Here is a 27,898-nt window from a genome sequence, read left to right on the forward strand (position 1 = left end):
TATAGACCTTGGGAGATGGGGTTGGATAAACTGTTCACTTATCCACCAATCCCCTGGATCCCTAACCCCTGACCTTTGTCCCCTTCCCCTAACTCCAGAGGATCTTGTGGATATCTACTGCGACCAGGGAGTGTGTTTAGTCTGTTTGTTTGTATGTGTGTGTCTGAGGGGAACAATGTGGACATAACGTTCTCTAACACAACACTCTTAAAATGGTTATTCGGTAGTAACCCTTTTTGGTTCCAGGGAGTACTATTTTGGGTTCCATGTAGAACCCTCTGTGTAAAGGGTTTTTACATGGAACCCAAAAGGGTTCTACCTGGAACCAAAAAGAGGGAGAGAGAATGGGATAGAGGGAGGGATAAAGGAATATTGTTGTGTAGGAAATTTGCTAAATAACTTCACTTATGTCATATTTTTTGAATAGAAGAGAATAGAATAGAATAAAAGTCAAGGTAACTTCACTTGGGTAATATTTTATTGACTCGTTTGATCTTCAAAACTATTTTTCATAATAAAGTTCCACTTTATGTTCTTCAAAGAACTGTAACAATAAAAATAAAAGTAAAATACTGTAGAAAAATTGTATATATATAAAATCAAAAGGCTAAATGAACACTTAGATGAAGAATACCACAGTTCAATGCTCCTCCTTCACTTCAGATAGAAACAGAGAGAGGAGAAAGGGAGAAAGAGAGAGCGAGGGAGAGAGGCGTCGACTAGAGGGAGAGAGGAACAGAGAGAAATAGGGATAAAGGGATAGATAAAGAGAAGGAATCAATTAGTTACATTTTTCTGTCTAATTTTTAGGTTTTATTACTACTATGTCTTTAATGCTTTATGTCCCGCCCCCAGTCTGATTCCCATGCATGTGATTGGTTGGCAATATTGCTTGGATGACCTGGGGAGCGTGCTTGCCGACAAAAGCTAGAAATACAATGTCCAGATTAGTCACAATGGAGACTACTGGCTGTTCTGGACAGTGAATTTCTATCTACTCTGTTCTTGCAGTGGCTATGTGTCTCAAATGGCACCCTATTTCCTGTGCACTACTTTTGATCAGAGCCATGTAGGTTTAGGGTTAGCACTAATAGGGCACTACTTTAAACATCTGCCATTTGAGACATACACAGTCTTACATGCACTGAATGACATCATAGTCACACCTTTAACCTTCTCCACAGAGCCCGCCCCCACCCCCCCCACTCCTGCCTGGCTGGAATTGATCACATGGACAACGAGAGGGACAATCAACCAATGTGAACACACAGGATGCTCGGAGAGGGAGGGCCAATGAAAGTAAAGCAACTGAAATTCTATTAGCCAATGGCATCATGAACAGCTCTATCATTATAGAAACACATGATAACACTTAGTATTCTGTTTTTGATTATTTTACAGACATTTTTTTTTGTAATATAAAACGATCATCAGAGCACGTATAGTTGTCTATAGGACAGGCTTTAAAACAGGGCTGGGCCTGTGGCAGGAGGACATACCCAGCCTTTACACCAGGGTTACTCACTAAACCACAACCCAAAACAAACACACCACCCTGGCTCTCAGAGACCCTGGAGCCTGGTCACACTCTTTTAGTCAGTTGTATCTGCTGTGTGTTGGAGACGATGGAACGTTGTTGTGTGTACAGCATTTGTCCTGTCTTCTTATTGATGATTGCTATATGATGTTAGTTCTGAAGTTAGCTTATCCTGTTATGTGTTGTCTGTCTGTCACTATTAAGCCCTGTAATAATTGGCCCCCGGGTGGTGGATCATGTGGTAGGCTTCGGTGAGCCAGGTGGTAGGTTATTATAAGCCCAGGTGGTGGATCATGTGGTAGGCTTCGGTGAGCCAGGTGGTAGGTTATGGCTGTGCTGGGTTTAGGAGTAACCCCTGTCGTCTCTGCTCTGTTAGAAACACATGGAGTAAGATAATTCAACGTGCAACAATTTCCCCAAAGAGTCTAAACTGCCCACATGTTCATCATCATTCTTCTTTTTCTTCATCGTCGACTTCAGCATTGTCATAATAATATCATCATTATCGCAGATATCGTTGCCACCGGTCAGGGATGAAGCTCTGGTAATGAAGCTCTTGTGGTGTTGTAGGAGGTGTGTGTGAGTGTGTGTGTGTTGTGTGTTTTGTGTAGGTAGGTAGGTAGTTCTGGTGTCTCTGGTCTCCTCTCCAGAGTCAAAGTCTCTCGTTTTCATAGTCTGGATGGGTTGATACAACGTTGTGACGTACGTTGTATAACGTTGGAAAATAAATGTCCCAGCAACATTTCAAACACACAGCTCCTTAGTCCACGTACACGCCCTACTCCGTCCCTCCCCAGCGAGTCGGGCAAACAGAGCAACCATGGCAACCCTGGTGGGTGTGACTCTTCCGGGCTTATTGGCGTGGTAACGTCCATTCTGCTGACTGGTGGGCTAGGGTTAGGGGCAGGGTTCAGGTAATCTGGTCCCCCCCCCATTGGACAACACCAGCCTTACACAAAACTGAAACTGGGAGTTTATCAGGGTGTTAATCTGGATATACTGATTTTGACTCCGTACGACAGAACACTAGCGTTTGTTTTTTGGTGTTCTTTCCCAGTCTGCCCCCCCCCCCTCTCTCTCTGAGTCTACAGGACAGTTTATAGCAGGGAGAGACAGGGGGTTGGTCCTTGAAAATAACTTCTCTTTACTGGTCCTGTACTAGGAGTCTACCTGGCGATTACTCTGCTTGTCATTACGGTTATTCTGGTCGAACACAGGCCTCACACAGAGAGGCTGTGGTTAGTGGTTACTATTACTGTACAGTATGGGTCTCTGCCCTCATGGCAGTCTCTTTGTCTCTGTGTGTTTCTTTTCTGTGTGTGTGTGTGTGTGTGTGTGTGTGTGTGTGTGTGTGTGTGTGTGTGTGTGTGTGTGTGTGTGTGTGTATGTGTGCGTCTCAGGGCATGTCCTCCTGTATGTGTGCATATGTCTGTATAAGAGTAGATGTGTATATGTAAATGTCATAAGGGTGTCCCTCCCCTCCTCACACGTAGTACTCCTTGTCTTTGTTCTTCTTGTTCTTGGAGATCTTGGCGATGCCCAGCGGCTTGTCCTTGGTGCTGCCGTTAGGCTGTGTGGCAGAGTTACTGATGTAGTTGCGGCTCTCGTCCACGTGGTACGAGCCCTCGTCGCGGTTGCGGTACTTGTACATGGCGTAGAGCAGGATGAGGATGCAGAGGGCGGCGGCCGCCACGATGCCCACCACCATGCCCGTGGTGCTGCTGGACTCCCTCACTACCTCTGATGTCCCCGGGAACGGCTTGACCTCCGGGAGAGGGGGGTGTGCTGCTGGAGGGAGGATGACGGGAGAGGGAGAGGGGGACAGTGAGAGTTGTCTGTAAAGTCCAAAATTTTTCTCTATGTTAGTTGCCATCATTGTCCATCTTTCTGTTTAGTCTGAAGTTGTTTTTGCTTTGGATTCTTGAAAAGCGCTACATAAATTCCATGTATTATTAGTATTATTCATGGAAAATGATACAGAACAGTGCTCTATAGTTTCACTTGCAGCAATTATGCAAGTGTGTGTTCTCAGGATAAACCTGCTGCACATTAAACCTAAATGTTTCTCCAGTCTACTAGCCATACTGTTAGTGTGTGAGGGTAGTAAATGTTTCTCCAGTTTACTAGCCATACTGTGTGTGAGGGTAGTGAATGTTTCTCCAGTCTACTAGCCATACTGTGTGTGAGGGTAGTGAATGTTTCTCCAGTCTACTAGCCATACTGTTAGTGTGTGAGGGTAGTGAATGTTTCTCCAGTCTACAAGCCATACTGTTAGTGTGTGAGGGTAGTAAATGTTTCTCCAGTCTACTAGCCATACTGTTAGTGTGTGAGGGTAGTAAATGTTTCTCCAGTCTACTAGCCATACTGTTAGTGTGTGAGGGTAGTACATGTTTCTCCAGTCTACTAGCCATACTGTTAGTGTGTGAGGGTAGGAAATGTTTCTCCAGTCTACTAGCCATACTGTTAGTGTGTGAGGGTAGTAAATGTTTCTCCAGTCTACTAGCCATACTGTTAGTGTGTGAGGGTAGTAAATGTTTATCCAGTCTACTAGCCATACTGTGTATGAGGGTAGTAAATGTTTCTCCAGTCTACTAGCCATACTGTTAGTGTGTGAGGGTAGTAAATGTTTCTCCAGTCTACTAGCCATACTGTTAGTGTGTGAGGGTAGTAAATGTTTCTCCAGTCTACTAGCCATACTGTTAGTGTGTGAGGGTAGTAAATGTTTCTCCAGTCTACTAGCCATACTGTTAGTGTGTGAGGGTAGTAAATGTTTCTCCAGTCTACTAGCCATACTGTTAGTGTGTGAGGGTAGTAAATGTTTCTCCAGTCTACTAGCCATACTGTTAGTGTGTGAGGGTAGTAAATGTTTCTCCAGTCTACTAGCCATACTGTGTATGAGGGTAGAAAATGTTTCTCCAGTCTACTAGCCATACTGTTAGTGTGTGAGGGTAGTAAATGTTTCTCCAGTCTACTAGCCATACTGTGTATGAGGGTAGTAAATGTTTCTCCAGTCTACTAGCCATACTGTTAGTGTGTGAGGGTAGGAAATGTTTCTCCAGTCTACTAGCCATACTGTTAGTGTGTGAGGGTAGTAAATGTTTCTCCAGTCTACTAGCCATACTGTTAGTGTGTGAGGGTAGTAAATGTTTCTCCAGTCTACTAGCCATACTGTTAGTGTGTGAAGGTAGTGAATGTTTCTCCAGTCTACTAGCCATACTGTTAGTGTGTGAGGGTAGTAAATGTTTCTCCAGTCTACTAGCCATGCTGTTAGTGTGTGAGGGTAGTAAATGTTTCTCCAGTCTACTAGCCATACTGTTAGTGTGTGAAGGTAGTGAATGTTTCTCCAGTCTACTAAGCATACCATTAGTGTGTGAGGGTAGTAAATGTTTCTCCAGTCTACTAGCCATACTGTTAGTGTGTGAAGGTAGTGAATGTTTCTCCAGTCTACTAGCCATACTGTTAGTGTGTGAGGGTAGTAAATGTTTCTCCAGTCTACTAGCCATACTGTTAGTGTGTGAGGGTAGTAAATGTTTCTCCAGTCTACTAGCCATACTGTTAGTGTGTGAAGGTAGTGAATGTTTCTCCAGTCTACTAGCCATACCGTTAGTGTGTGAGGGTAGTAAATGTTTCTCCAGTCTACTAGCCATACTGTTAGTGTGTGAGGGTAGTAAATGTTTCTCCAGTCTACTAGCCATACTGTTAGTGTGTGAGGGTAGGAAATGTTTCTCTAGTCTACTAGCCATACTGTTAGTGTGTGAGGGTAGGAAATGTTTCTCCAGTCTACTAGCCATACTGTGTATGAGGGTAGTAAATGTTTCTCCAGTCTACTAGCCATACTGTTAGTGTGTGAGGGTAGTAAATGTTTCTCCAGTCTACTAGCCATACTGTTAGTGTGTGAGGGTAGTGAATGTTTCTCCAGTCTACTAGCCATACTGTTAGTGTGTGAGGGTAGTAAATGTTTCTCCAGTCTACTAGCCATACTGTTAGTGTGTAAGGGTAGTAAATGTTTCTCCAGTCTACTAGCCATACTGTTAGTGTGTGAGGGTAGTAAATGTTTCTCCAGTCTACTAGCCATACTGTTAGTGTGTGAGGGTAGTAAATGTTTCTCCAGTCTACTAGCCATACTGTTAGTGTGTGAGGGTAGTAAATGTTTCTCCAGTCTACTAGCCATACTGTGTATGAGGGTAGTAAATGTTTCTCCAGTCTACTAGCCATACTGTTAGTGTGTGAGGGTAGGAAATGTTTCTCCAGTCTACTAGCCATACTGTTAGTGTGTGAGGGTAGTAAATGTTTCTCCAGTCTACTAGCCATACTGTTAGTGTGTGAGGGTAGTAAATGTTTCTCCAGTCTACTAGCCATACTGTGTATGAGGGTAGTAAATGTTTCTCCAGTCTACTAGCCATACTGTTAGTGTGTGAGGGTAGGAAATGTTTCTCCAGTCTACTAGCCATACTGTTAGTGTGTGAGGGTAGTAAATGTTTCTCCAGTCTACTAGCCATACTGTTAGTGTGTGAGGGTAGTAAATGTTTCTCCAGTCTACTAGCCATACTGTGTATGAGGGTAGGAAATGTTTCTCCAGTCTACTAGCCATACTGTTAGTGTGTGAGGGTAGTAAATGTTTCTCCAGTCTACTAGCCATACTGTTAGTGTATGAGGGTAGTAAATGTTTCTCCAGTCTACTAGCCATACTGTGTATGAGGGTAGTAAATGTTTCTCCAGTCTACTAGCCATACTGTTAGTGTGTGAGGGTAGTAAATGTTTCTCCAGTCTACTAGCCATACTGTTAGTGTGTGAGGGTAGTAAATGTTTCTCCAGTCTACTAGCCATACTGTTAGTGTGTGAGGGTAGTAAATGTTTCTCCAGTCTACTAGTCATACCGTTAGTGTATGAGGGTAGTAAATGTTTCTCCAGTCTACTAGCCATACTGTTAGTGTGTGAGGGTAGTAAATGTTTCTCCAGTCTACTAGCCATACTGTTAGTGTGTGAGGGTAGTAAATGTTTCTCCAGTCTACTAGCCATACTGTTAGTGTATGAGGGTAGTAAATGTTTCTCCAGTCTACTAGCCATACTGTTAGTGTGTGAGGGTAGTAAATGTTTCTCCAGTCTACTAGCCATACTGTTAGTGTATGAGGGTAGTAAATGTTTCTCCAGTCTACTAGCCATACTGTTAGTGTGTGAGGGTAGTAAATGTTTCTCCAGTCTACTAGCCATACTGTTAGTGTGTGAGGGTAGTAAATGTTTCTCCAGTCTACTAGCCATACTGTTAGTGTGTGAGGGTAGTAAATGTTTCTCCAGTCTACTAGCCATACTGTTAGTGTGTGAGGGTAGTAAATGTTTCTCCAGTCTACTAGCCATACTGTTAGTGTGTGAGGGTAGTAAATGTTTCTCCAGTCTACTAGCCATACTGTTAGTGTGTGAGGGTAGTAAATGTTTCTCCAGTCTACTAGCCATACTGTTAGTGTGTGAGGGTAGTAAATGTTACTCCAGTCTACTAGCCATACTGTTAGTGTGTGAGGGTAGTAAATGTTTCTCCAGTCTACTAGCCATACTGTTAGTGTGTGAGGGTAGTAAATGTTTCTCCGGTCTACTAGCCATACTGTTAGTGTGTGAGGGTAGTAAATGTTTCTCCAGTCTACTAGCCATACTGTTAGTGTGTGAGGGTAGTAAATGTTTCTCCAGTCTACTAGCCATACTGTGTATGAGGGTAGTAAATGTTACTCCAGTCTACTAGCCATACTGTTAGTGTGTGAGGGTAGTAAATGTTTATCCAGTCTACTAGCCATACTGTTAGTGTGTGAGGGTACATTTTCTTATCAAGTCTCCTAGCCATACTATGTATGAGGGTAGTAAATGTTTCTCCGGTCCACTAGCCATACTGTTAGTGTGTGAGGGTAGTAGTGTGGTAGTACAGTAGTCGTATGTACTGTATATGGTATGTATTACCAGAGCTGGGGTCACATGGGTCAATGTCTTCGTCATCACTGGGACACTCAGCTGATGCCACCAGCAGGTCGTCTGTCGACTGGAGAGAGACAATATATCATTAAACACACGCTATTGTTTTTTGTAATACTTATGGATCACTGGAGCCTTTCATGTACATGTTATTGACATGTGAAGTATTTTCAGAGAGCTCCTCTCATTCTGCAAACAGAACACAATAAAACTCTCAACTTGAAGTCAAACACATTTTTGATTTTCAGAAATCTATGTTTTTTTCCCTGAGTCCTGGCAAACTTCCAAACTGCCAAATTGTGAATAGAGAGGCGGAGAGAAAGCGAGAGAACGGAAGTGAGATAGAGAGTGAGAGAGAGAAGAGGAGGAGAGAGGTGTTGGTTACGAGCTGGGATCTAATCACAAGGGATCACATATCCTCCTCCTCTCTCCTTCTCTGGCTCTCCCCTTCCTCCTTATCTCTATCTTCTCCCACATTCCTTCCCACTTTCTTCCTCCCCTCTCTCCTTCCTCTTCCCTCTATGTATAGTGGTCCACCAATGTGCTGATTGCTGATCTCTGAGGACTGTGTGTACACACAAGTTAACTATAATAAAGTAACTAACCAACAGTGTACAGTAACCCTTCATGCTATGAACCCTTCATGTCCATGCCCTGCTCTCTGAGCAACACAAGTTGGGAAGATGCTCCTTTGGCCAACCCCCCTCCTTCCTCACTCTCTCTCAGCCGAACAATGCCTCTCCACTTCCTCTCCTCCTCCACCCTTTCTCTCTTTGGCAGCGCCCTCTCTCTTCTCCTACTCTCCCGCCTGTTGCCATGGCAACTCTAAGTTCAGGCCGTTAAAATGAAGGGCGTGTTTCACTGAGAGACCTGAAACACTGGCACTCACCACCAGACAGAAAGAGAGAGATTATCAGGGCGTTAATCTGGACTCTGTATATGACAGAAGACTAGCGTTCTGTGTTCTTTCCCAGAGAGAGAGAGAAAGTGAGAGAGAGGAAGAGAGAGAGAGAGAGAGAGAGAGAGAGAGAGAGAGAGAGAGAGAGAGAGATGTAAGTAATGGAGGTAGGGAGAGAAAAAGAAAGAGCTGTGTTGGGAGAGAGACAGATGGAAGAAGAGAAAGAGATGGAGAAAGAGTCATGGAGGGAGAGAGGGACAAAGGGTAGGACAAGGAAAAGCACGAGGAGCGAAGGAAGGAGACATCAAAGTGTTGCAGCTTAAGCTAACATCATGCTAATCGAGTGTGCATATTCATGAGTTTGTTAAACATCGCCTGCTTCGACTTTACAGCTGAGAAATGTGTGTGTGCATAAGCGTGTGTGTTTGTGTGGGAGCGAGAGTGTGAGTGCGTGTTTTAAACCCACACTGAGAGTCCGCGGTGTATTAAAATGGGAGAGTGATGCATTGCAGTAGTCATAACTAACCTCAGTATGGGGACTGGCGAGAACAGCAGAACCAAATCTAGAACCGGTCTAGAACCCAACATAGAACGGGACTAGAACCCACAAACACCCTCACAAAAAATCTATACAAATACATTTAGCGTAATGCATCCCAAGATAACAGAAATGCAGCACCATAGAAGTCTAGTAAAAGACACTATAGAAGTCTAGTAAAAGACACCATAGAAGTCTAGTAAAAGGCACCATAGAAGTCTAGTAAAAGGCACCATAGAAGTCTAGTAAAAGGCACCATAGAAGTCTAGTAAAAGGCACCATAGAAGTCTAGTAAAAGGCACCATAGAAGTCTAGTAAAAGACACTATAGAAGTCTAGTAAAAGGCACCATAGAAGTCTAGTAAAAGGCACCATAGAAGTCTAGTAAAAGGCACCATAGAAGTCTAGTAAAAGGCACTATAGAAGTCTAGTAAAAGGCACTATAGAAGTCTAGTAAAAGGCACTATAGAAGTCTAGTAAAAGGCACTATAGAAGTCTAGTAAAAGGCACTATAGAAGTCTAGTAAAAGGCACTATAGAAGTCTAGTAAAAGGCACTATAGAATATTGTAAAAGGCACTATAGAAGCTAACCTCTCATTAATGACTACATCAGCCAGGTACTTCTTGCAACGATGTGATAGATTTCACTTTTGCTAATTAGACAATTAAAAATCCCGGGAGAAAAGTAAACATTACGCTGTCTGCTTATACGGTGCCCATGATCCCAATTGCCTGAGCGTGATTGGTCGAGAGCGACTGTAAGCAGATGTGTATCTTTAGATGAATGCCTTTTCAACACCTTTAACTGTAACCCCTCCAAATTCTATTCCAGACGGATTCTAATGACTCCAACTCATTCTAGACTCCAAACGGAACTGTCTCCTCAGCTGACATCTACTCACATGTCAATCAAACTACAGACCTGCCAATCAAACCACAGCCCTTTAAGTTGCCAATTAAAAGTGAGCCAAGTCTGTTCCACTGATGCACACACACTCCTGAACAATGCATGCCAACCTCTTCCTATAGCCTCATCTCTTTTTCTCTCCGTCTTCCATCTCTCCTCTACAGCCTTATCTCTCCCTCTCTTTGTCTAGCAGCGATGCATGCCACCTTCCAGCACAGATGAAGAAAGGTAGCGAGCGAGAGATAAAGAAAGAGGGGAAGAGAACATCGAAAAGGAACGAGACAGATAACGAAAGAAAGCGGGAGAGAGAAAGGGGAGAGATGGAGAGATGAAGGCGAAGATGGTATCATGCTGAAGTAGTAAAATCAGTACCTGAGCAGCCGAACAATGCCAGCGAGCGTCCATGCCTGCCTGACTGCCTAGCTCACACATAACACACACACACACTCACACACACACACGGTGTACACACACTGCTCTACTGCTTCCACCGTGCAGCCATTGTTCTACTTCAACACACACACACTCTGTTGGCTGCAGCTCTGTCAGCACGGAGAGAAGAGGAGAGAAGAGGAGCTATTCTGCATATGTACTGATACACTAACTACCTACCACTGCTGAGAGAGAGATGGAGGGATGGAGGGAGGGAGGGAGGGAGGGAGGGAGGGAGGGAGGGAGGGAGGGAGGGAGGGAGGGAGGGAGGGAGGGAGGGACAGATTGCTACAGTTGCTTCTACCCATATAACACACATGGACACACAGACACACGCACGCACACACACAAAAACACACACACACACACACACACTCACACCGATAACACCCAAACTAAACTGAGCAAAGTGAGTCAGAGCAGACTGTAGCAAAACACAGAGCCCTGAAGCACACACACTCTTTTACATTATTAATAACACTGACTTCCTAGGAGAGAGTCTCATTAAACTCAGGGCAGCAGGAAGAAACACATCAAACACACTCAAACTCACACACGCGCACACACACACACACACGTCACATGTACACACACGTCACGCGCACAGTCACAGAATCGATTGCTTGCTCTGATCCACCATTAAGTGGTTTCACTGCTCCTCCCTCTGCTGCAACCGACTGTAACTAAGTACAGCCTACATGTTATCTCTATATGTTTGTGTGTGTCCATGGACACTTGTTGAATACAGCTTGGTTGCTAGGTAACCCCAGCAGGAGATCAGTGTTTCTTATTAAACACACACTCACTGCAACACACACACACACACACACGCATGCACACACACACTGCAGCATTTCGAGCATACATTCTGTCTGACCTAGTTCCCATCTTGGGATACTGACTCATTTGCAATGCTCTCTGCAAACCAGTTACACCACCAACTACACACACACACACGTGAGGTGTAAAAAGGAACACTGTGTCTCACTCCATCACTCAAACCCTCCATCCATCTAGATCTATTATTGATGCCTGAGGCTCTGCTCACAGCTCTGCATTCCATTATTTATGTCTGAGGTATACACATAGGAGCTATACACTGTGGAGCACGAGAGAGTGAGAGAAAGAGAGAGAGAGAGAATACCTAAGACGGTTCACTATCTCCATGGCAACTCGCATCATTGGAAATGATTATTTTTCAGAGTGCGACAGACTATTTCATAACCCAGAATCCCTCTCCACACACAAACAAAGAGAGCCTGTTCACCATAACCTCCTGACTGGTGATAGCAGATACAGTTTATAGTATCTATATCTGTGAGGTTATGAATTGCTCAATTAGCCTGTTTATGCCTTAGTGTCATAGTTAGTTTCCTACCTGCTGCGTAGTTCCTCCTCCTTGCTTCCTGTTTGTGGCAGTTGTCGTGGTGATGTCGCCGGCATTGGCGGCGGGGTCTGATCGGTTTGCCCCGGCGGCAGCGCTGGATTGGGGCGTGATGGAGGAGGGCATGTCCCCAACCAATCGCGTGCTGCCCTCCAGGCGGATGTGGGCGTGTCCTTCGGCGGCCATGTTGAGTATCTTCAGTCCGTTGTAGTAGAGACCGGCCATCTGACCCTGGAACTGACCTGCTTCCTTTCCTCTTCCCACCATCACCGTCGTCTGGCTGTTGAAGATGGTCAGCTGGCGGCCTGGGGACACACACACACACACACACACAAACACACAGACACACACGCGCATACATATGAGTCGTCGGTGGGATGATAATATACACGTTAATCGTAATGTTAGCGTGTTCTAAGTATGATGTGGGACATGACCAAAGGCTGAGATGTACTGTGGAAATGGGGGGCTGGAGGAAGAGAGGAGGAGGAAAAGAAGACGATGAAGGAGGATGAAAGGAAGAGTAGGATGAAGAGAGAGGACATGAGATGAGCTGAGAGATGGTTGCTCTTGGAGACGCATCAGGAGCAAGTCATGTTGATCGGACATATCGATTGATTTCCCTCAAATATGGTTATTACAGCCTTATGAAGCCCTAAGAAGCCGGATGAAGCATTATAAAGCCATATGAAGCTATATGAAGCATGCACAGGTCATAGCTCTGTCTCTGGTCACTGTTAAAGGGACTTCAGGTATTTAAAGGAGCTCTGCTGAAGTTTAAGAGGTTAATAAAAAAACAGTGCATTTAACATCTCAAGTCTTACAAGTAATATCTGATTATGAACTTTACTTTGACTACATGATGTTCAACATTGATATGTGGTATCACTTTAGAATAACTCCTCGTAACAAAGCATTTATAACGGATTAGTAAATCGTTTATTCATCATTTATTGATCATTACTCCCACATTTGCACATTTTAGTAACCTAGTTATTCACACATTTCTAAACAACTTTTAAAGTATTTAATAATGATTCATAAGATCATTCGGAAGATGTTTAATATATGTCCTTATAAACCCTTCGTTAGTTAACTCTTCGTTAATCAACTAATCGTTAGTTAACTCTTTGCATGGCCTCGTCTTAAGTGTGGGCTATTTATACTTTATAGATACTTTATAAACGTTTTGAGTGGCCAGTGTACTTTCTCACAAAAAGATGGACATGCTATTGGTTCCAGCAGTGCTTGATGCTCCTGAAGGTCTCAAAATGGCCCCCGGGACATATCAGTGGTTAAACAACAAGCATTAAATAAAGAGGATGTTCAAGAAGATATATAGAACATTTTATTCCAAAAGTCACACAATTGTAATGTGTAACTTCAGACACACCCTATGTTGAGTAACATAATGTTTTTTGTCTCCCGAAAATGGTAACATAAGCATTTCTTGGCAGTGACTTTTCTACCAAAACCAAAGTGGATTGCAGTCACTCCTTAGAGCAGTGTAATCTTATAATTTGGTCAGCTGCGTGGGTCCATACATGTTACAAATCGCCACCCTCGCAAAAGGAAACCCTCAGCCAACGGCCCACCCGCTAATTCCCCCACATGCATGACGCAGTCAAATTGTAAGCACCGCTTTCACCCAATCCTGGTACGGCCAAATAACCAGTGACGAAAACCCAAACACCAGAACTACCGCTGCTCGTTATCCTACACATTCCATGCCGTCGCAGTAGATTCCGGTTAAACGGCAGAATGATTCCATGAAAGATAAAGAGCAGTCCATAGACTGCTTACGAGGTAAGGAAACAAATATCTGAATACATTATTGTGCTGAACTATTCAATTACATTTAAAGAGTTACTACCTTTAAAAGCCCAGTTAAGGTGCAGCCAAACAAAGCCATCTGTTAACATAGTCTGTGGTTAAAAGACTGAAGCACTGGAAGCATTTACAGGTCCAATGCAGACATTTTGTATCTCAATACAGCCTAAAATCATTTCTGGGTAACAATGTACCTTACTGTTATCAGTTTTCCCCTCCCCACTCAGACCACTCCCAGACAGTCGTAGCTAAATTCTTGTTTGAGAAATTGCTCTTTGCTGAAAAGCTATTTTTGTTTATTTTTGACCATTTTAATTGAAAACAATCATAGTAAGGTACTTAATTGTTAACCAGAAATGATTTTATATTGAGATAAAAATGACTGCATTGGACCTTTAAGGAGCATCAGGTACTGTTGGAATGTCTACCAATGGCATGTCCCTCTTTTTGTGAGAAATTACACTGGTCCCTCAAAACATTTATAAACTATTTAGAAAGTACAAATATTCTACACTTTTCATCAGGCCAAGCAACAAGTCTAATCTAATGATTATCTAATGGTTTATAAGGACCTATATTAAACATCTTATGAATGGAGTAATGATTAATAAATGATGAATAAACTATTTACTAATCCATTATAAATGCTTTATTACGAGGAGTTACTCGAAAGTGAAGCCTTTAAATGTTTACAATTGGAGAAACAGCATTGTGACAGAATCTTAATAAAGCCCTTTTTATCTGTACTAGTTTCACATTTATTCAGATTAATCTTCCCATTGTCCCTTTAACCTGGTATTATCAACTTTTCTCTCTAGCTACAGTTTACAGTGAAGTAGTGTATTACAGAACAGTACAGTTACACTACAGTTTACACAGTCTGACAATATTACACTCTAACAGCTTCTATAATGTTTAAACTTAGTTATGAATTTATAATTTTAGATGTTAGTTGATGGTCACAGTTTCAACTTGCTTCAGGTTGACTTTTAAGCTAAAAGTTTTAAGTAATTTTAATGATGTTTTTACCTTTGTCGAATAGCCAATCATCAACTACTCGACCGAGTCGATAGGGGATTCTCTGTCTAGCGATGGCCAGGCGCTCGTTATCAATGTTGCCTTTAATTTAAAGATGAAAACACAGTAATTACGCACATCAACACCTGGCACAGGAGCTGGACAACAAAATGAACAGCCATGAAGAGAAAGTCAAAGTCCTGACCAAGGTCCTGTTAGTCGGTCCGAACATTGTTGCTGTGTCTTAATTTCAATAAGAGTTACGATCAGGGGCAGCAACCAGCGAGCGGACATTGACTTTCTGTTCATGGGCTTTGATTTAAAGAGACATTTAAACAGTTAATTATCATCTGACAGACAGGAGTTTAGAGAGTTTGATAAAACAACAGAATAATAACGATAATCATTGTTAAAGCTAACAGATCAACCCTCATACCCCTCTCTGTCTAGTGTTTAGCCGTTTAGCTAACATCTAACTAAATGACTCTCGGAAATATGATTACTACTTTTATATAAAAACAACAACAAATGTTTAAAAACCCAATGCAAAAAAAAAAAAAAATACAATCATTTTTTCTCTTTGTTTTTTTTTCTCAGTCTAGTTTACTCAGAAAATGAAATGTTTATTGTGTTGCTGTTTGGCCAAATGCCCCAATGGCTATTATTAATTTTTTTAATAAAACACAACTACTACCTGTATTAAATGTTTACATGGTTCATTTACGTATCACACTATTTAACATAGCAACATAAATTACCAGTCATGTCAGTACAGACTCCCTGGAGTCAAGGCAACAGGGGAAGTTACTACCTATTTCTTTTTTTAATGTTTTAACAGGAAAATTACATCATAACATAGACATTTGATCTTCAGCAAGTCAGTACAAAAGTCCTAATAGTAACGTAGCTATGATGTAGTAATAACATCAGTAACAGCAACATTACAACATCCTTATATTAAAACTGAAAGAAATAGTTACGGTATATAGTCACTTCCTTTTATTCAGGAAGTAAAGCGAAGCCCTTTAGTGTGATTGGCTGTGACAAGCGGGTGTAGGCTGTGGTCGGTCCTTACCTGAGGGGTAACGCTCTATGATTGGCAGGTCGTCCAGCTGCAGGGTTGCGTTGCCTCCGCTGCGGGTAAACCGAACTATGTGGTATTTCCCATCATTAACGGATTTAGCAGTCTCTTCAATGTTGATGTCATCTGTTCCCACGTTAAACACTACCCTAATATTTCCTTTATCCTAAGGAGTGAAAAATAGGCACAGAGAGAGAGAGATCGAGGGATAGAAAGGGATAGAGAAAGAGGATAGGATAGGAAGGGAGAAAGGGATTTATAGTTGGTAGTGTAGCAGAGTGCTGATTTGAGGAAGATAGAGCGCAGTTCCACAGGGATTTTGTAGAGGCCAGTGTTAAACAATGTAATCCTTACTATCTGTAGCTGTAGGTAGTCCCCAAGTCCCGAGGCGCTGTCGACCCGTAGCAGGGTAGCGTGTTTCTGCTGTGTGCTGAAGCCCAGCGCGAGCCGGTCAGCCCGTGTACTGGGGCGCTCGTTAGGAGGCCAGGTGTACACAATCACACCCCCATCACGACCAAAGATATACGTGGTCCCCGCTGTGGACAACAGATTTACATGACTTGTTGTCAAATGAGCAGAAACAGGATGTAGTAAACAGGAAATAGGTCATAGGAATAGAAAAAAAAGTGACTCACCGTCATTGCAGAGCGGTCCTCCGAATGATGTCATACTGCAATCACAGCTAAATCCCTCCCACTGCTGCAAACACACGCCCTGATTGGCGCAAGAGTCTTCCTGACAGGTAGTACTGGGACCTGGAAAGACAAATCCTTTAACTTCTAAACGATGAAGGCTAATGTCAACCAGAGGCTGCTGAAAGTAAGAAAATAATCAGAATAAGCCCTTAAAAATGCTCTGGTTAAATCGACAAGAAAAAATATATTAATTCCAAAATTTTTGTGAATCATTCCATTAAGAGTTGATCCTCATTGAAAATGAATAGCACTTTTGGATTGTTGAATTGGAAATCCAATTCACTGGACATCCTGTAGCTGTCCATGAGGTTGACCAGCCCTAGGTTAGATACAGGGAGGGAGAGGTCAAACAGAAGAGGGTGGGGTTAGAAGCAGGGGGCGGGGTTAGAATCATGCTTCCAAGTGAAGGAGGTGCAGGGTGTGTGGTCTAAATGAAACAGTAATGGTGTCACTGAGGGGATGATGTCACTATGGTGACCTGGACAGGTTACGCCAGAACACACCACACACATGCACCCACAAGTGTAACCGAGGTGGCTTGCGTAATGAGTACCCTTGCCTGAGACCTGAGCACATACGTTAGCTGAGCTAATGCCTAAACTTTAGCTTAGTAGGCTAACACAGACGTGTGGTGCGCAGGAGACCCCAGGTTCGAACCCAGTCGCTCACAAGCGCACACAGACACATACACGCACACACAGAGCGATCTACCTTGCAAGTCAGCTTTCATCAATGCAACTTTCGTCAGCCGAAAACAAAAACAAAACAACGACAAGCAAAATATGTTAGATGGTTAGTAAAAACAAAGCATAGAAATGCCTGTAAAAAAAAAACTAACAAAAAACGGAGAGAGCAAAAGAGAGAGAGAAAGAGGGAAGAGAAAGCCAGATGCCAAAACAAGGGGGATAATCTCCAACGTAATAAAAACAGCTGTTAGCTGGAACAATAGTGAAGGAATGAGTTTAAAAAAAAATGCTATGATATGCAATGGTAAGGAGAAAGCCCTGGTATGTGTGTGTCTCTCTATACTTTTTGTTGTGTAGGTACTCATGTTTTGTGTGTGTGTGTGTGTGTACCTGTGTGTGTGTGTGTACCTTCACAGCCCCTCTCCACTTGTCCGGTGGTAGCTAGAGCATCAGCCAGCAGGTCGGGTAGTCGGCCGTTAAGGTCAACGGTTGCTAAGCAACCCTGGAAGCCTTCCCGGGAGTGGACGAGCTTGGGAAGGTCCCTATACATCTCCTTAGCCACCCCCCCTACGTACAGGTCACCTATAGGAGCACAGCATAACTTGAGTGACAGCTCCGTGCAACAATATCTGTCTCTCTCTTAGCTGACAGTACTGGCCTCTGCTGTTAGGGAACAAGGGCTGAGGCAGAGAGATTCCATAGTAGTAGAAGGGTAGTATGGTATGTACAGTGTGTGTGTGTGCGGTGTGTGTGTGTTACCTTTGAGATCCAGGTTCTTGGCCCCCATAGTGGTCTGTGTAGTGACCTTGGTATCTATCTTAACAGTGTGCAGGTTGTTGGTGTCTCTGGATATGAGCACATTGTGCCAGTGGTTGTCATTCAGAGGAGAGTTGGAGTTCCCTTTGATCAGGTGTGCCCCGTTCCCCAGGTCAGACACATAGTGGAGGTAGCTGGGGAGGGTGATTAGGATTAGAATATTAGAATATGAACTGTATATCCATGAGTAGTCGATAATTGTCCCACTCTGACATGTCCCTTCACCAAACGATTTCAATCTCCTCTGTTGTACAGTATCAGCAATGTAAATAGTAGCTATAGGTAGTTAGCTATCCTCTGTTGTACGGTATCAGTAGTAGACAGACTACAGTATCAATAGGTAGTTAAGTAAGTAATTATGCCGTACCCTTTGACCAGCTCCACCACTATAAAGTCGTTTCCGTCTCCTCTGTTGTAGAGTACGAGTCCGTCAGGTGAGGTGGTTTTGAACTGGAGGAACAGGTGCATGGAGTAGTAGGCCTGGAGCGTGGGCAGGGTCACGTAGCTCGACCGCGACCTGAACGTCACCGGGTCCGCCACAATGCTCTTATAACCAATCACAGCGTTCAGTTCGCAATAGTCGATGTCACCATTCTTACCTAGGATCAAGATGACCAAGGATGAGATGTGTGCGTGTACTCTGGTCTTACAGTGGTCTATATAAGGCGTGTCATTCAGCATGAGTTGTGTGGAGTTGTGTACAGTGCATTCAGAAAGTATTCACACCCCTTGACTTTTTCCACATTTTGTTGTTACAGCCTGAATTTAAAATGGATCAAATTTAGATTTTTGTTGTCACTGGCCCACACACAATACCCCATAATGTTAAAGTACAATTATGTTTTTGAAATGTTTATAAATGAATAGAAAAGGAAAACCTGAAGTATTCAACTACTTTGATATGGTAATCCTAAATATGTAAGTAGTAAATAAATAAGTTAAAGTAAAAATGTGCTTACCAAGTCACATAATAAGTTGCATGGACTCACTCAATGAGCAATAACAGTGTTTAACATGACTTTTGAATGACTATCTCATCTCTGTACCCTACACATACAGATAATTGTAAGGTCCCTCAGTCGAGCAGTGAATTTCAAACAGATTCAACCCCAGGGAGGTTTTCCAATGCCTTGCAAAGAAGGGAACCTATGGTTAGATAGGGGGAAAAAAGCAGACATTAACTATCCCTTTGGGCATGGTGAAGTTATTAATTACCCAGTCACTACAAAGATACAGACGTCCTTCCTACCTCATTTGCCAGATAGGAAAGAAACCAATCAGGGATTTCACCATGAGGCTAATGGTGAGTTTAATACAGATACAGAGTTTAATGGCTGTGATAGGAGAAAACTGAGGATGGATCAATACTAACTTAACTGACAGAGTGTAAAGAATGAAGCCTGTACAGAATACAAATATTCCAAAACATGCATCCTGTTTGCAACAAGGCACTAAAGTAATGTTGCAAAAAATGTGGCAAAGAAATTAACTTTTTGTCCTGAATACAAAGTCTTATGTTTGGGGCAAATCCAATACAACACAATACTGAGTACCACTCTCCATATTTTCAAGCATAGTGGTGGCTGCATCATGTTATGGGTATGGTTGTAATCATTAAGGACTGGGGAGTTTTTCAGGATAAAAAAGGAATGGAGCTAAGCCCAGGTAATATCCTAGAGGAAAACCTGGTTCAGTCAGATACTGGGAGATTAAATCACCTTTCAGCAGGACAGTAACCTAAAACACAAGGCCAAATCTACACTGGAGTCGCTTACCAAAAAGACAGTGAATGTTCCTGAGTGGCCGAGTTACAGTTTTGACTTAAATGGCCTTGAAAATCTATGGCAAGATCTACAAATGGTTGTCTAGCAATGATCAACAACAATTTGACAGAGCTTGAAGAATTTAGAAAATAATAATGTGCAAATGTTGTACAATCCAGACTTGCCCAGAAAGACTCTGTAATCGCCAAAGGTCATTCTGTATTGACTCGAGGGGTTGAATACTTATCTAATCAAGATATCTTTGTGTTTTCTTTTTTTTTATATACATATTTTTTACTAATGTTCACATTTTTTATACACTTTGACATTACAGAGTATTTTGAGTAAATTGTTGATAATTAAATCCATTGTAATCCCACTTCCTAACACAACAAAATGTGGAAAAAGTCAAGGGGTGTGAATACTTTCTGAAGGCACTGTATGTGTAAGGTTTGTGTGTGGGCATAAGTTGTGTGTGTAGGTGTGTGCTCTGTCCTTCCAGAGGTCTACGTAGGGGATGCCGTTGAGGGTGAGGTCTGTGTAGGTATGTCTACACATTGATTCAAGTATAGTGCATTCGGAAAGTAATCAGACCCCTTGACTTTTCCCACATTTTGTTACGTTAAAGCTTTATTCTAAAATTGATTACATCGTTTCCCCCCCTTATAAATCTACCCTCAATACCCCATAATGACAAAGTAAAAACAGGTTTTTAGAAATTTTTGCAAAACTTTAGTGAGTACTTTGTTGTAGCACCTTTGGCAGCGATTACAGCCTCGAGTCTTCTTGGGTATGACGCTACAAGCTTGGCACACCTGTATTTGGAGAGTGTCTCCCATTATTTTCTGCAGATCCACTCAAGCTCTGTCAGGTTGGATGGGGAGCGTCGCTGCACAGCTATTTTTAGGTCTCTCCAGAGATGTTAGATAAGGTTCAAGTCCGGGCTCTGGCTGGGCCACTCAAGGATATTCAGAGATGTGTCCTGAAGCCACTCTGGAGTTCTCTGGAGCAAGTTTTCATCAAGGATCTCTCTGTACTTTGCTCCATTTATCATTTATTTATCCTTACTAGTCTCTCAGTCCCTGCCGCTGAAAATCATCCCCACCGCATGATGCTGCCACCACCATCCTTCACCGTAGGGATCGTGGAGGGTTTCCTCCAGATGTGACACTTGGCATTCAGGTCAAAGAGTTCAATCTTGGTTTCATCAGTCCAGAGAATCTTGTTTCTCATGGTCTGAAAGTCCTTTAGGTGCCTTTTGGCAAACTCCAAGCGGGCTATCATGTGCTTTTACTGAGGAGTGGCCTCCGTCTGGACACTCTACCATAAAGACCTGATTGGTGGAGTGCTGCAGAGATGGTTGTCCTTCTGGAAGGTTCTCCCATCTCCACAGAGGAACTCTGGAGCGCTGTCAGAGTGACCATCAGGTTCTTGGTCACCTCCCTAAATAAGCCCTATCTCGCCCGATTGCTCAGTTTGGCCGGGTGGCCAGCTCTAGGAAGAGTCTTGGTGGTTCCAAACTTCTTCCATTTAAGAATGATGGAGGCCACTGTGTTCTTGGGGACCTTCAATGCTGCAGACATGTTTTGGTAGCCTTCCCCAGATCTATGCCTCGACACAATCCTGTCTCGGAGCTCTACGGACAATTCCTTTGACCTCATGGCTTGGTTTTTGCTCTGACATGCACTGTCAACTCTGGGACCTTATATAGACAGGTGTGTGCCTTTCCAAATCATGTCGAATCAATTGAATTTACCACAGGCGGACTCCAGTGAAGTTGTAGAAACATCTCAAGGATGATCAATGGAAACAGGATGCACCTGAGCTTAATTTTGAGTATACTAGCAAAGGGTCTGAATACTTATGTAAATAAGGTATTTCTGTTTTTTTATATTAATACATCTGTTAAAATTGATAAAAAACAGTTTTCTTTGTCATTGTGGGGTATTGTGTGTAGATTGATGAGGAAAGCAATGAGTTTAATCCATTTTAGAATAAGGCTGTAACATAACAAAATGTGGAAAAAGTCAAGGGGTCTGAATACTTTCCGATGGCCCTGTATGTGTGTGTAAGGTGTGTGTAGGCGTGTGTTCTCTATCCTTACAGAGGTCTATAGGGAATGCTTACCAGCTTGAGGTGCATGTAAGGTGTGTCTGTACTCTGGTTTTACAGCGGCCTATGTATGGCGTGTCATTCAGCGTAAGTGCAGTTGTGTATGTTGAAGGTGTGTGGGTATAAGTAGTGTTGGTAGTTGAATACTCTGTTCTTACAGAGGTCTGGGGCATGCCGTTGAGGGTGAGGTGTGTGTAAAGCAGGGGTGTCAAACTCATTTTGACCCGGGGGCCGCATTCAGCCTTCAACAAGGTCCGGAGGGCTGCACAAAAAATTGGCTATATTTCCTCGCTGTGAACATTTTCAGAAAATAGTCCTCTATCCATCGTTTAGGGAATTTCCGATGCTCCCTGACTGTCTAGCTTTCATTTAGGTGATTATTAGCAAGCTGGACGCAGTCAATAAACAGTATGAATATATAATAGGTCCATTATCCTTCCTACACAGTTTCGATTTGGTTTTAGTCATTGTAAAGTATTTGAGTTGTTTTCCCCCACTGAGTGTATAAAACATTAAGAACACCTTCCTAATATTCAGTTGCAACCCTCCCCCCTTTTGCCTTCAGAACAGCCTCAATTTGTCGGGGCATGAACTCTACAAGGTGTTGAAAGCGTTCTACAGGGATGCTGGCCCATGTTGACTCAAGTTGGCTGGATGTCCTTTGGGGTTGGACCATTCTTGATACACATGGGATATCAATCAATCAATCAAATGTATTTATAAAGCCCTTTTTACATCAGCAGATGTCACAAAGTGCTTATATAGAAACCCAGCCTAAAACCCCAAAGAGCAATGCAGATGTAGAAGTACAGTGGCTAGGAAAAACTCCCTAGAAAGGCAGGAACCTAGGATGAAACATAGAGATGAACCAGGCTCTGAGGGGTGGCCAGTCCTCTTCTGGCTGTGCTGGTGGAGATTATACAGTGCCTTGCAAAAGTATTCATCCCCCTTGGCATTTCTCCTATTTTGTTGCATTACAACCTGTGATTTAAATGGATTTTTATTTGGATTTCATGTAATGGACATACACAAAATAGTCCAAATTGGTGAAGTGAAATGAAAAAAATAACTTGTTACATTTTTCTTTAAAAGATTTAAAACTGAAAAGCGGTGTGTACATATGTATTCAACCCCTTTGCTATGAAGTCCCTAAATAAGATCTGGTGCAACCAATTACCTTCTGAAGTCACATAATTAATTAAACAAAGTCCACCTGTGTGCAATCTAAGTGTCACATGATCTGTCACATGATCTCAGTATATATATATATATATATATATATATATATATATATATATATATATATATATATATATATACACATCTGCTCTGAAAGGCCCCAGAGACTGCAACACCACTAAGCAAGAGGCATCACCAAGCAAGTGGCACCATGAACACCAAGGAGCTCCCCAAACAGGTCAGGGACAAAGTTGTGGAGAAGTACAGATCAGGGTTGGGTTATAAAAAAATATACGGAACTTTGAACATCCCACGGAGCACCATTAAATCCATTATTAAAAAATGGAAAGAATATGGCACCCTAACAAACCTGCCAAGAGAGGGCCGCCCACCAAAACTCACGGACAAGGCAAGGAGGGCATTAATCAGAGAGGCAACAAAGAGACCAAAGATAACCCTGAAGGAGCTGCAAAGCTCCACAGCGGAGATTGCCGTATCTGTCCATAGGGCCACTTTAAGCTGTACACTCCACAGAGCTGGGCTTTACGGAAGAGCGTCCAGAAAAAAAAGCCATTGCTTAAAGAAAAAAATAAGCAAACATGTTTGGTGTTCGCCAAAAGGCATGTGGGAGACTCCCCAAACATATGGAAGAAGGTACTCCGGTCAGATGAGACTAAAATTGCGCTTTTTGGCCATCAAGGAAAATGCTATGTCTGGCGCAAACCCAACCCCTCTCATCACCCGAGGACACCATCCTCACAGCATGATGCTGCCACCACCATGTTTCACTGTGAGGATGTTTTTCATCAGCAGGGACTGGGAAACTGGTCAGATTTGAAGGAATGATGGATGGCGCTAAATACAGGGAAATTCTAGAGGAAAAACTGTTTCTGTCTTCCAGAGATTTGAGACTGGGACGGAGGTTCACCTACCAGCAGGACAATGACCCTAAGCATACTGCTAAAGCAACACTCGAGTGGTTTAAGGGGAAACATTTAAATGTCTTGGAATGGCCTAGTCAAAGCCCAGACCTCAATCCAATTGAGAATCTGTGGTATGACTTAAAGATTGCTGTACACCAGCGGAACCCATCCAACTGGAAGGAGCTGGAACAGTTTTACCTTGAAGAATGAGCAAAAACCCAGTGGCTAGATGTGCCAAGCTTATAGAGACATACCCCAAGAGACTTTCAGCTGTAATTGCTGCAAAAGGTGGCTCTACAAAGTATTGACTTTGGGGGGAAGGGGGGGGGGGGGGTGAATAGTTATGCACGCTCAAGTTTTCTGTTTTTTTGTCTTATTTCTTGTTTCACTCTAAAAAATATTTTGCATCTTCAAAGTGGTAGGGATGTTGTGTAAATCAAATGATACAACCCCCCCCAAAATACATTTTAATTACAGGTTGTAAGGCAACAAAATAGGAAAAATGCCAAGGGGGTGAATACTTAATACCATATGGCCATTAAGGGAAACTGTTGAGTGTGAAAAACTCTACAGCGTTGCAGTCCTTGACCCAAACTGGTGCTCCTGGCACCTACTACCATACCCTGTTCAAATGTACTTACATTTTTTGTCTTGCCCATTCACCCCCTGAATGGCACACATACACAATCCACGTCTTAATTGTCTTTAGGTTTAAAAATCCTTCTTTAACCTGTCTCCTACCCTTCATCTACATGGATTGAAGTGGATTTAACAAGTGACATCAATACGCAATCATAGCTTTCATCTTTCACCTGGATTCACCTGGTCAGTTTATGTCATGGAAAGACCAGGTGTCCTTAATGTTTTGTATTTGTACACATATATATTTATTATTATTTCTTACTCAAACCACCGGCCTGCGGGCTGTATGTTTGACACCCCTGGTGTAAGGCGTGTGTAGGTGTGTACTCTGTCCTTACAGAGGTCTATGTAAGGCATCCCGTTGAGGGTGAGGCCCTGCAGGTGCCCTATGAAGTTGGAGGGCACAGCGGGCATGAAGCGCTTCTCCGTCACAATGCCTGTCTCCACGTTGTGGAACTCCAGCTGGGTGTGGTCGCCTGCCATCTGACCTGGAGGGGTTAGAGGTCAGGGGTCAGGGGAGAGATTAGCAGACCGGGGTCAAATACATTCAAACACTTGAGGTGCGCTTGATTAAGCTTGAACAGAGTCTCTGGTGAGTGGAGTTTGCACTTTTGGGAATATTCCATTGGTTACATTGGACCAGGTAAGCTAAATACAAGGCACTTCAAGTGTTTGTATGTATTTGAGCCAGGTCTGCAGGTTATGGGTTTGAGGACAGTGGTTAAGGTTAGGGCTGAAAAGTCAGGGTTGACAGTGTTGGGGGGATGCTATGGTTACCTTCTACAGGTTGCAGGTCGTCGACGGTGAGTTTGAGGCTTTTCCCACGACGCACCACTCTGACCGTGTGCCACTCATTATCATTCAGCCCCACCCCCGCAAAGATGGTCTCTGGACCCTTACCTACACACATTCCAGTTAGTTAATACACACACATACCTGTACACAGACAAACACCTTAGACATACTTTCACACACACACACAGGCACACAGGTAGGTAGGCACACACACCCATGTCTCCTGCCATTGAGTCCTACTGTTTCAGCCACATGGTGGCACTAGATATTCAGCCCTGTAGCTAGAAGGGCTTGATGGAGAGCTGGCATACAGCAGGAGGAAAATTCTCCATCCATCGCTCTCTTTTTCCCTCCCCTCTTCTCTCCCTCTTTGTCTCACTGTCCATCTCTCTCTCTGTTTCTCTCTCTCTCTCTGTCAGTCCTTTCATCCCCCCTCTCATTCTCCGTCTCTGTACATCTCTCCTCATTTTCTGTCTCCCCCTGTCAGTCTTTCTTCTCTCTCTCTCTCTCTCTCAAATAGTGAAAACTCGCCAGGCTAGACCAGCATGTCAGTGTGTGTGTGTGTGTGGGGGGGGGGGGGGGGTTGGGGGGTCTGACATATAGGAGTGATGATAAGGCGAGAGGTAAACAGCCTGACAGATTCTGCTGTGGGAAATGTCAGCACCATGACACACACAGACACAAACACACACACATACACATAGCATATTGCTGCATGTGTGAGGTCTCTCTCTGTGTGTACATGCATGTGTGAGTGTGTGTGTGAGGTGTGTTAGGTGTGATTAGTTTTCAGGAGAGGACAGAGGGCTCCCCTGAGGAGTCTCAGCTGTGCTCTGGGCATGAGCATCTCATCCTGTTACCATGGATCACTGCCTGAGTGTGTGTGTGTGTGTGTGTGTGTGTGTGTGTGTGTGTGTGTGTGTGTGTGTGTGTGTGTGTGTGTGTGTGTGTGTGTGTGTGTGTGTGTGTGTGTGTGTGTGTGTGTGTGTGCGTGTGTGTATGAGATGGGGTGAATGGGCTTATGTGAGTATGAGGCAGTGATCCATGTCAACTCGAGAACAGCCAGGACACACACTCACTCACACACACTCACAGGACCATGAAATATGGTCATGGAAGAGAGGCTAATTGCGGAACCAATGTCTATGGAACTTATACAAATCAAATGTATGTAATATAATTGATTGTCCTTTTGCACGCCCATAGACTCAATGGTGACATTATCATTGAGTTATTGAATGGTATGAACTCTTGTTATGTTTTATAATCAACTCAGAATATTAAGTTCTTTCTATGGCAGTATTTTAGACTCAAAATGGCTGATAACTCAGGATCATTAGAAAATCATAATCCATTTGAAGGTTTATATGCTTATAAAAAGCATTATGTTACATACTGCAGATGGAGATAAGAAAGTCGGCTAGTATTGTTCCTATGGCAACACCTTCTCCCTTTGAGAGTACCAGGATACCGTCATAGAGTCGTCTTCCGTGGTGAAAGGACACACACACACACACACACACACACACACACACACACACACACACACACACACACACACACACACACACACACACACACACACACACACACACACACACGCACACATAGAGCTCAAGTCACGAAAACAACATCCAGACAAACCAAGCCCTCAGACAGAGGGAGAGAGGAAGGGATGGATGGAGGGATGTAAAGGGATGGAGGGATAGAGTCTTTTGTTTCCAGCGTGAAGGAGACATAATTACCCAGAAGCCCTAAGAAGCTTCCAGTCAATCCCCGTGATGGAACTCCACACCTTCACACTCCTCTGTACATCTCTCTCTCACGCACTCTTTTCCCTTGGCTCATCTGTCTTCCCTCTGTACCTCTTTTTCCTGTTCCCCCCTTGCCTCCTTCACTAACACCCCCCACCCCCCTCTTTCCTCTCTCGCTCTTCTCTCTTGCCTTTTCTCTAAAATGGCTGCCTTAGTAACCCTGGATTCTAGAAGAAGCATACAGTCCCACATCCACGAACACACACACGCATTCAAACACACGCGCTCACTAACACACACGCGCTCACAAACACACCCGTACTGAGAGGTAGTGTGAGATGGGGTGTGACTTACTGGCGGTACAGTTAATCCTGATACAGTCTGGAGGGAGAGCAGAGCAGAGGGTTAACGCTGCACAAACACACAATACCACGCGCTGGGGACCAACACACCAACACACGCTACACACCTCACTGAGAACACACACTCTCCCCACCTCCTGGGGGCAAGCTGGGAGGGGGTTATGGGCCAATCAGAGCAGAGGATATGGCGTTCTGCAATCTGCTCTGAGCAAATGGCATAACAGCACAGTGAATCCAGCAGATAAGATTAGTTGATCTCTGAATTGGCTTGCTCTGTAATTGGCTGAGGGAGAGTGAGAGGTTTCAGTATAAACAGTGTGTCATTGGCTACTCTGGTCAGAGTGATGGCCTCAGTGACCATGACATCCATAACATCAGGACACTGAGGTCGGCGTGGCCCCATATTTCCATCACCTAGCAACAGAGTACCAAATCCCGCCCCTGGTGGAGCAGAGGCTAATGGGAGGTCAGAGGTCATGGTTCCCCTAATACCTCAGTGTGTCGGGTGTCGTCAACCACAGCAGAGACGCAGATGCTACAGCCAGAGACCAACACACACCCCTGCATGTGTGTGTGTGTGATCTTAGGGGTGC

The 27,898-nt window shown here is 43.5% G+C and overlaps 1 protein-coding gene across 1 annotated transcript in view; it reads right to left on the minus strand.

The window, feature by feature from the left end:
- Positions 1-456: 456 nt before the first annotated feature.
- The window catches only part of nrxn1a (neurexin 1a), a 56,643-nt gene continuing 29,201 nt past the window's right edge, over positions 457-27,898 (minus strand). The window contains exons 13-25 of the mRNA XM_038975184.1: positions 27,298-27,354; positions 25,172-25,294; positions 24,733-24,882; positions 18,143-18,374; positions 17,719-17,909; positions 17,368-17,541; positions 16,214-16,333; positions 15,933-16,114; positions 15,573-15,744; positions 14,510-14,599; positions 11,645-11,955; positions 7,481-7,559; positions 457-3,322 (exon numbers count right to left, since the gene is read on the minus strand). Coding sequence (XP_038831112.1) covers positions 3,021-3,322; positions 7,481-7,559; positions 11,645-11,955; positions 14,510-14,599; positions 15,573-15,744; positions 15,933-16,114; positions 16,214-16,333; positions 17,368-17,541; positions 17,719-17,909; positions 18,143-18,374; positions 24,733-24,882; positions 25,172-25,294; positions 27,298-27,354 — 2,183 coding nt within the window. The 3' untranslated portion in view covers positions 457-3,020. The remainder of the gene's footprint in view (positions 3,323-7,480; positions 7,560-11,644; positions 11,956-14,509; positions 14,600-15,572; positions 15,745-15,932; positions 16,115-16,213; positions 16,334-17,367; positions 17,542-17,718; positions 17,910-18,142; positions 18,375-24,732; positions 24,883-25,171; positions 25,295-27,297; positions 27,355-27,898) is intronic.

This window comes from Salvelinus namaycush, chromosome 35, assembly GCF_016432855.1.
Source record: "Salvelinus namaycush isolate Seneca chromosome 35, SaNama_1.0, whole genome shotgun sequence".
Lineage (NCBI taxonomy): Eukaryota > Metazoa > Chordata > Actinopteri > Salmoniformes > Salmonidae > Salvelinus > Salvelinus namaycush.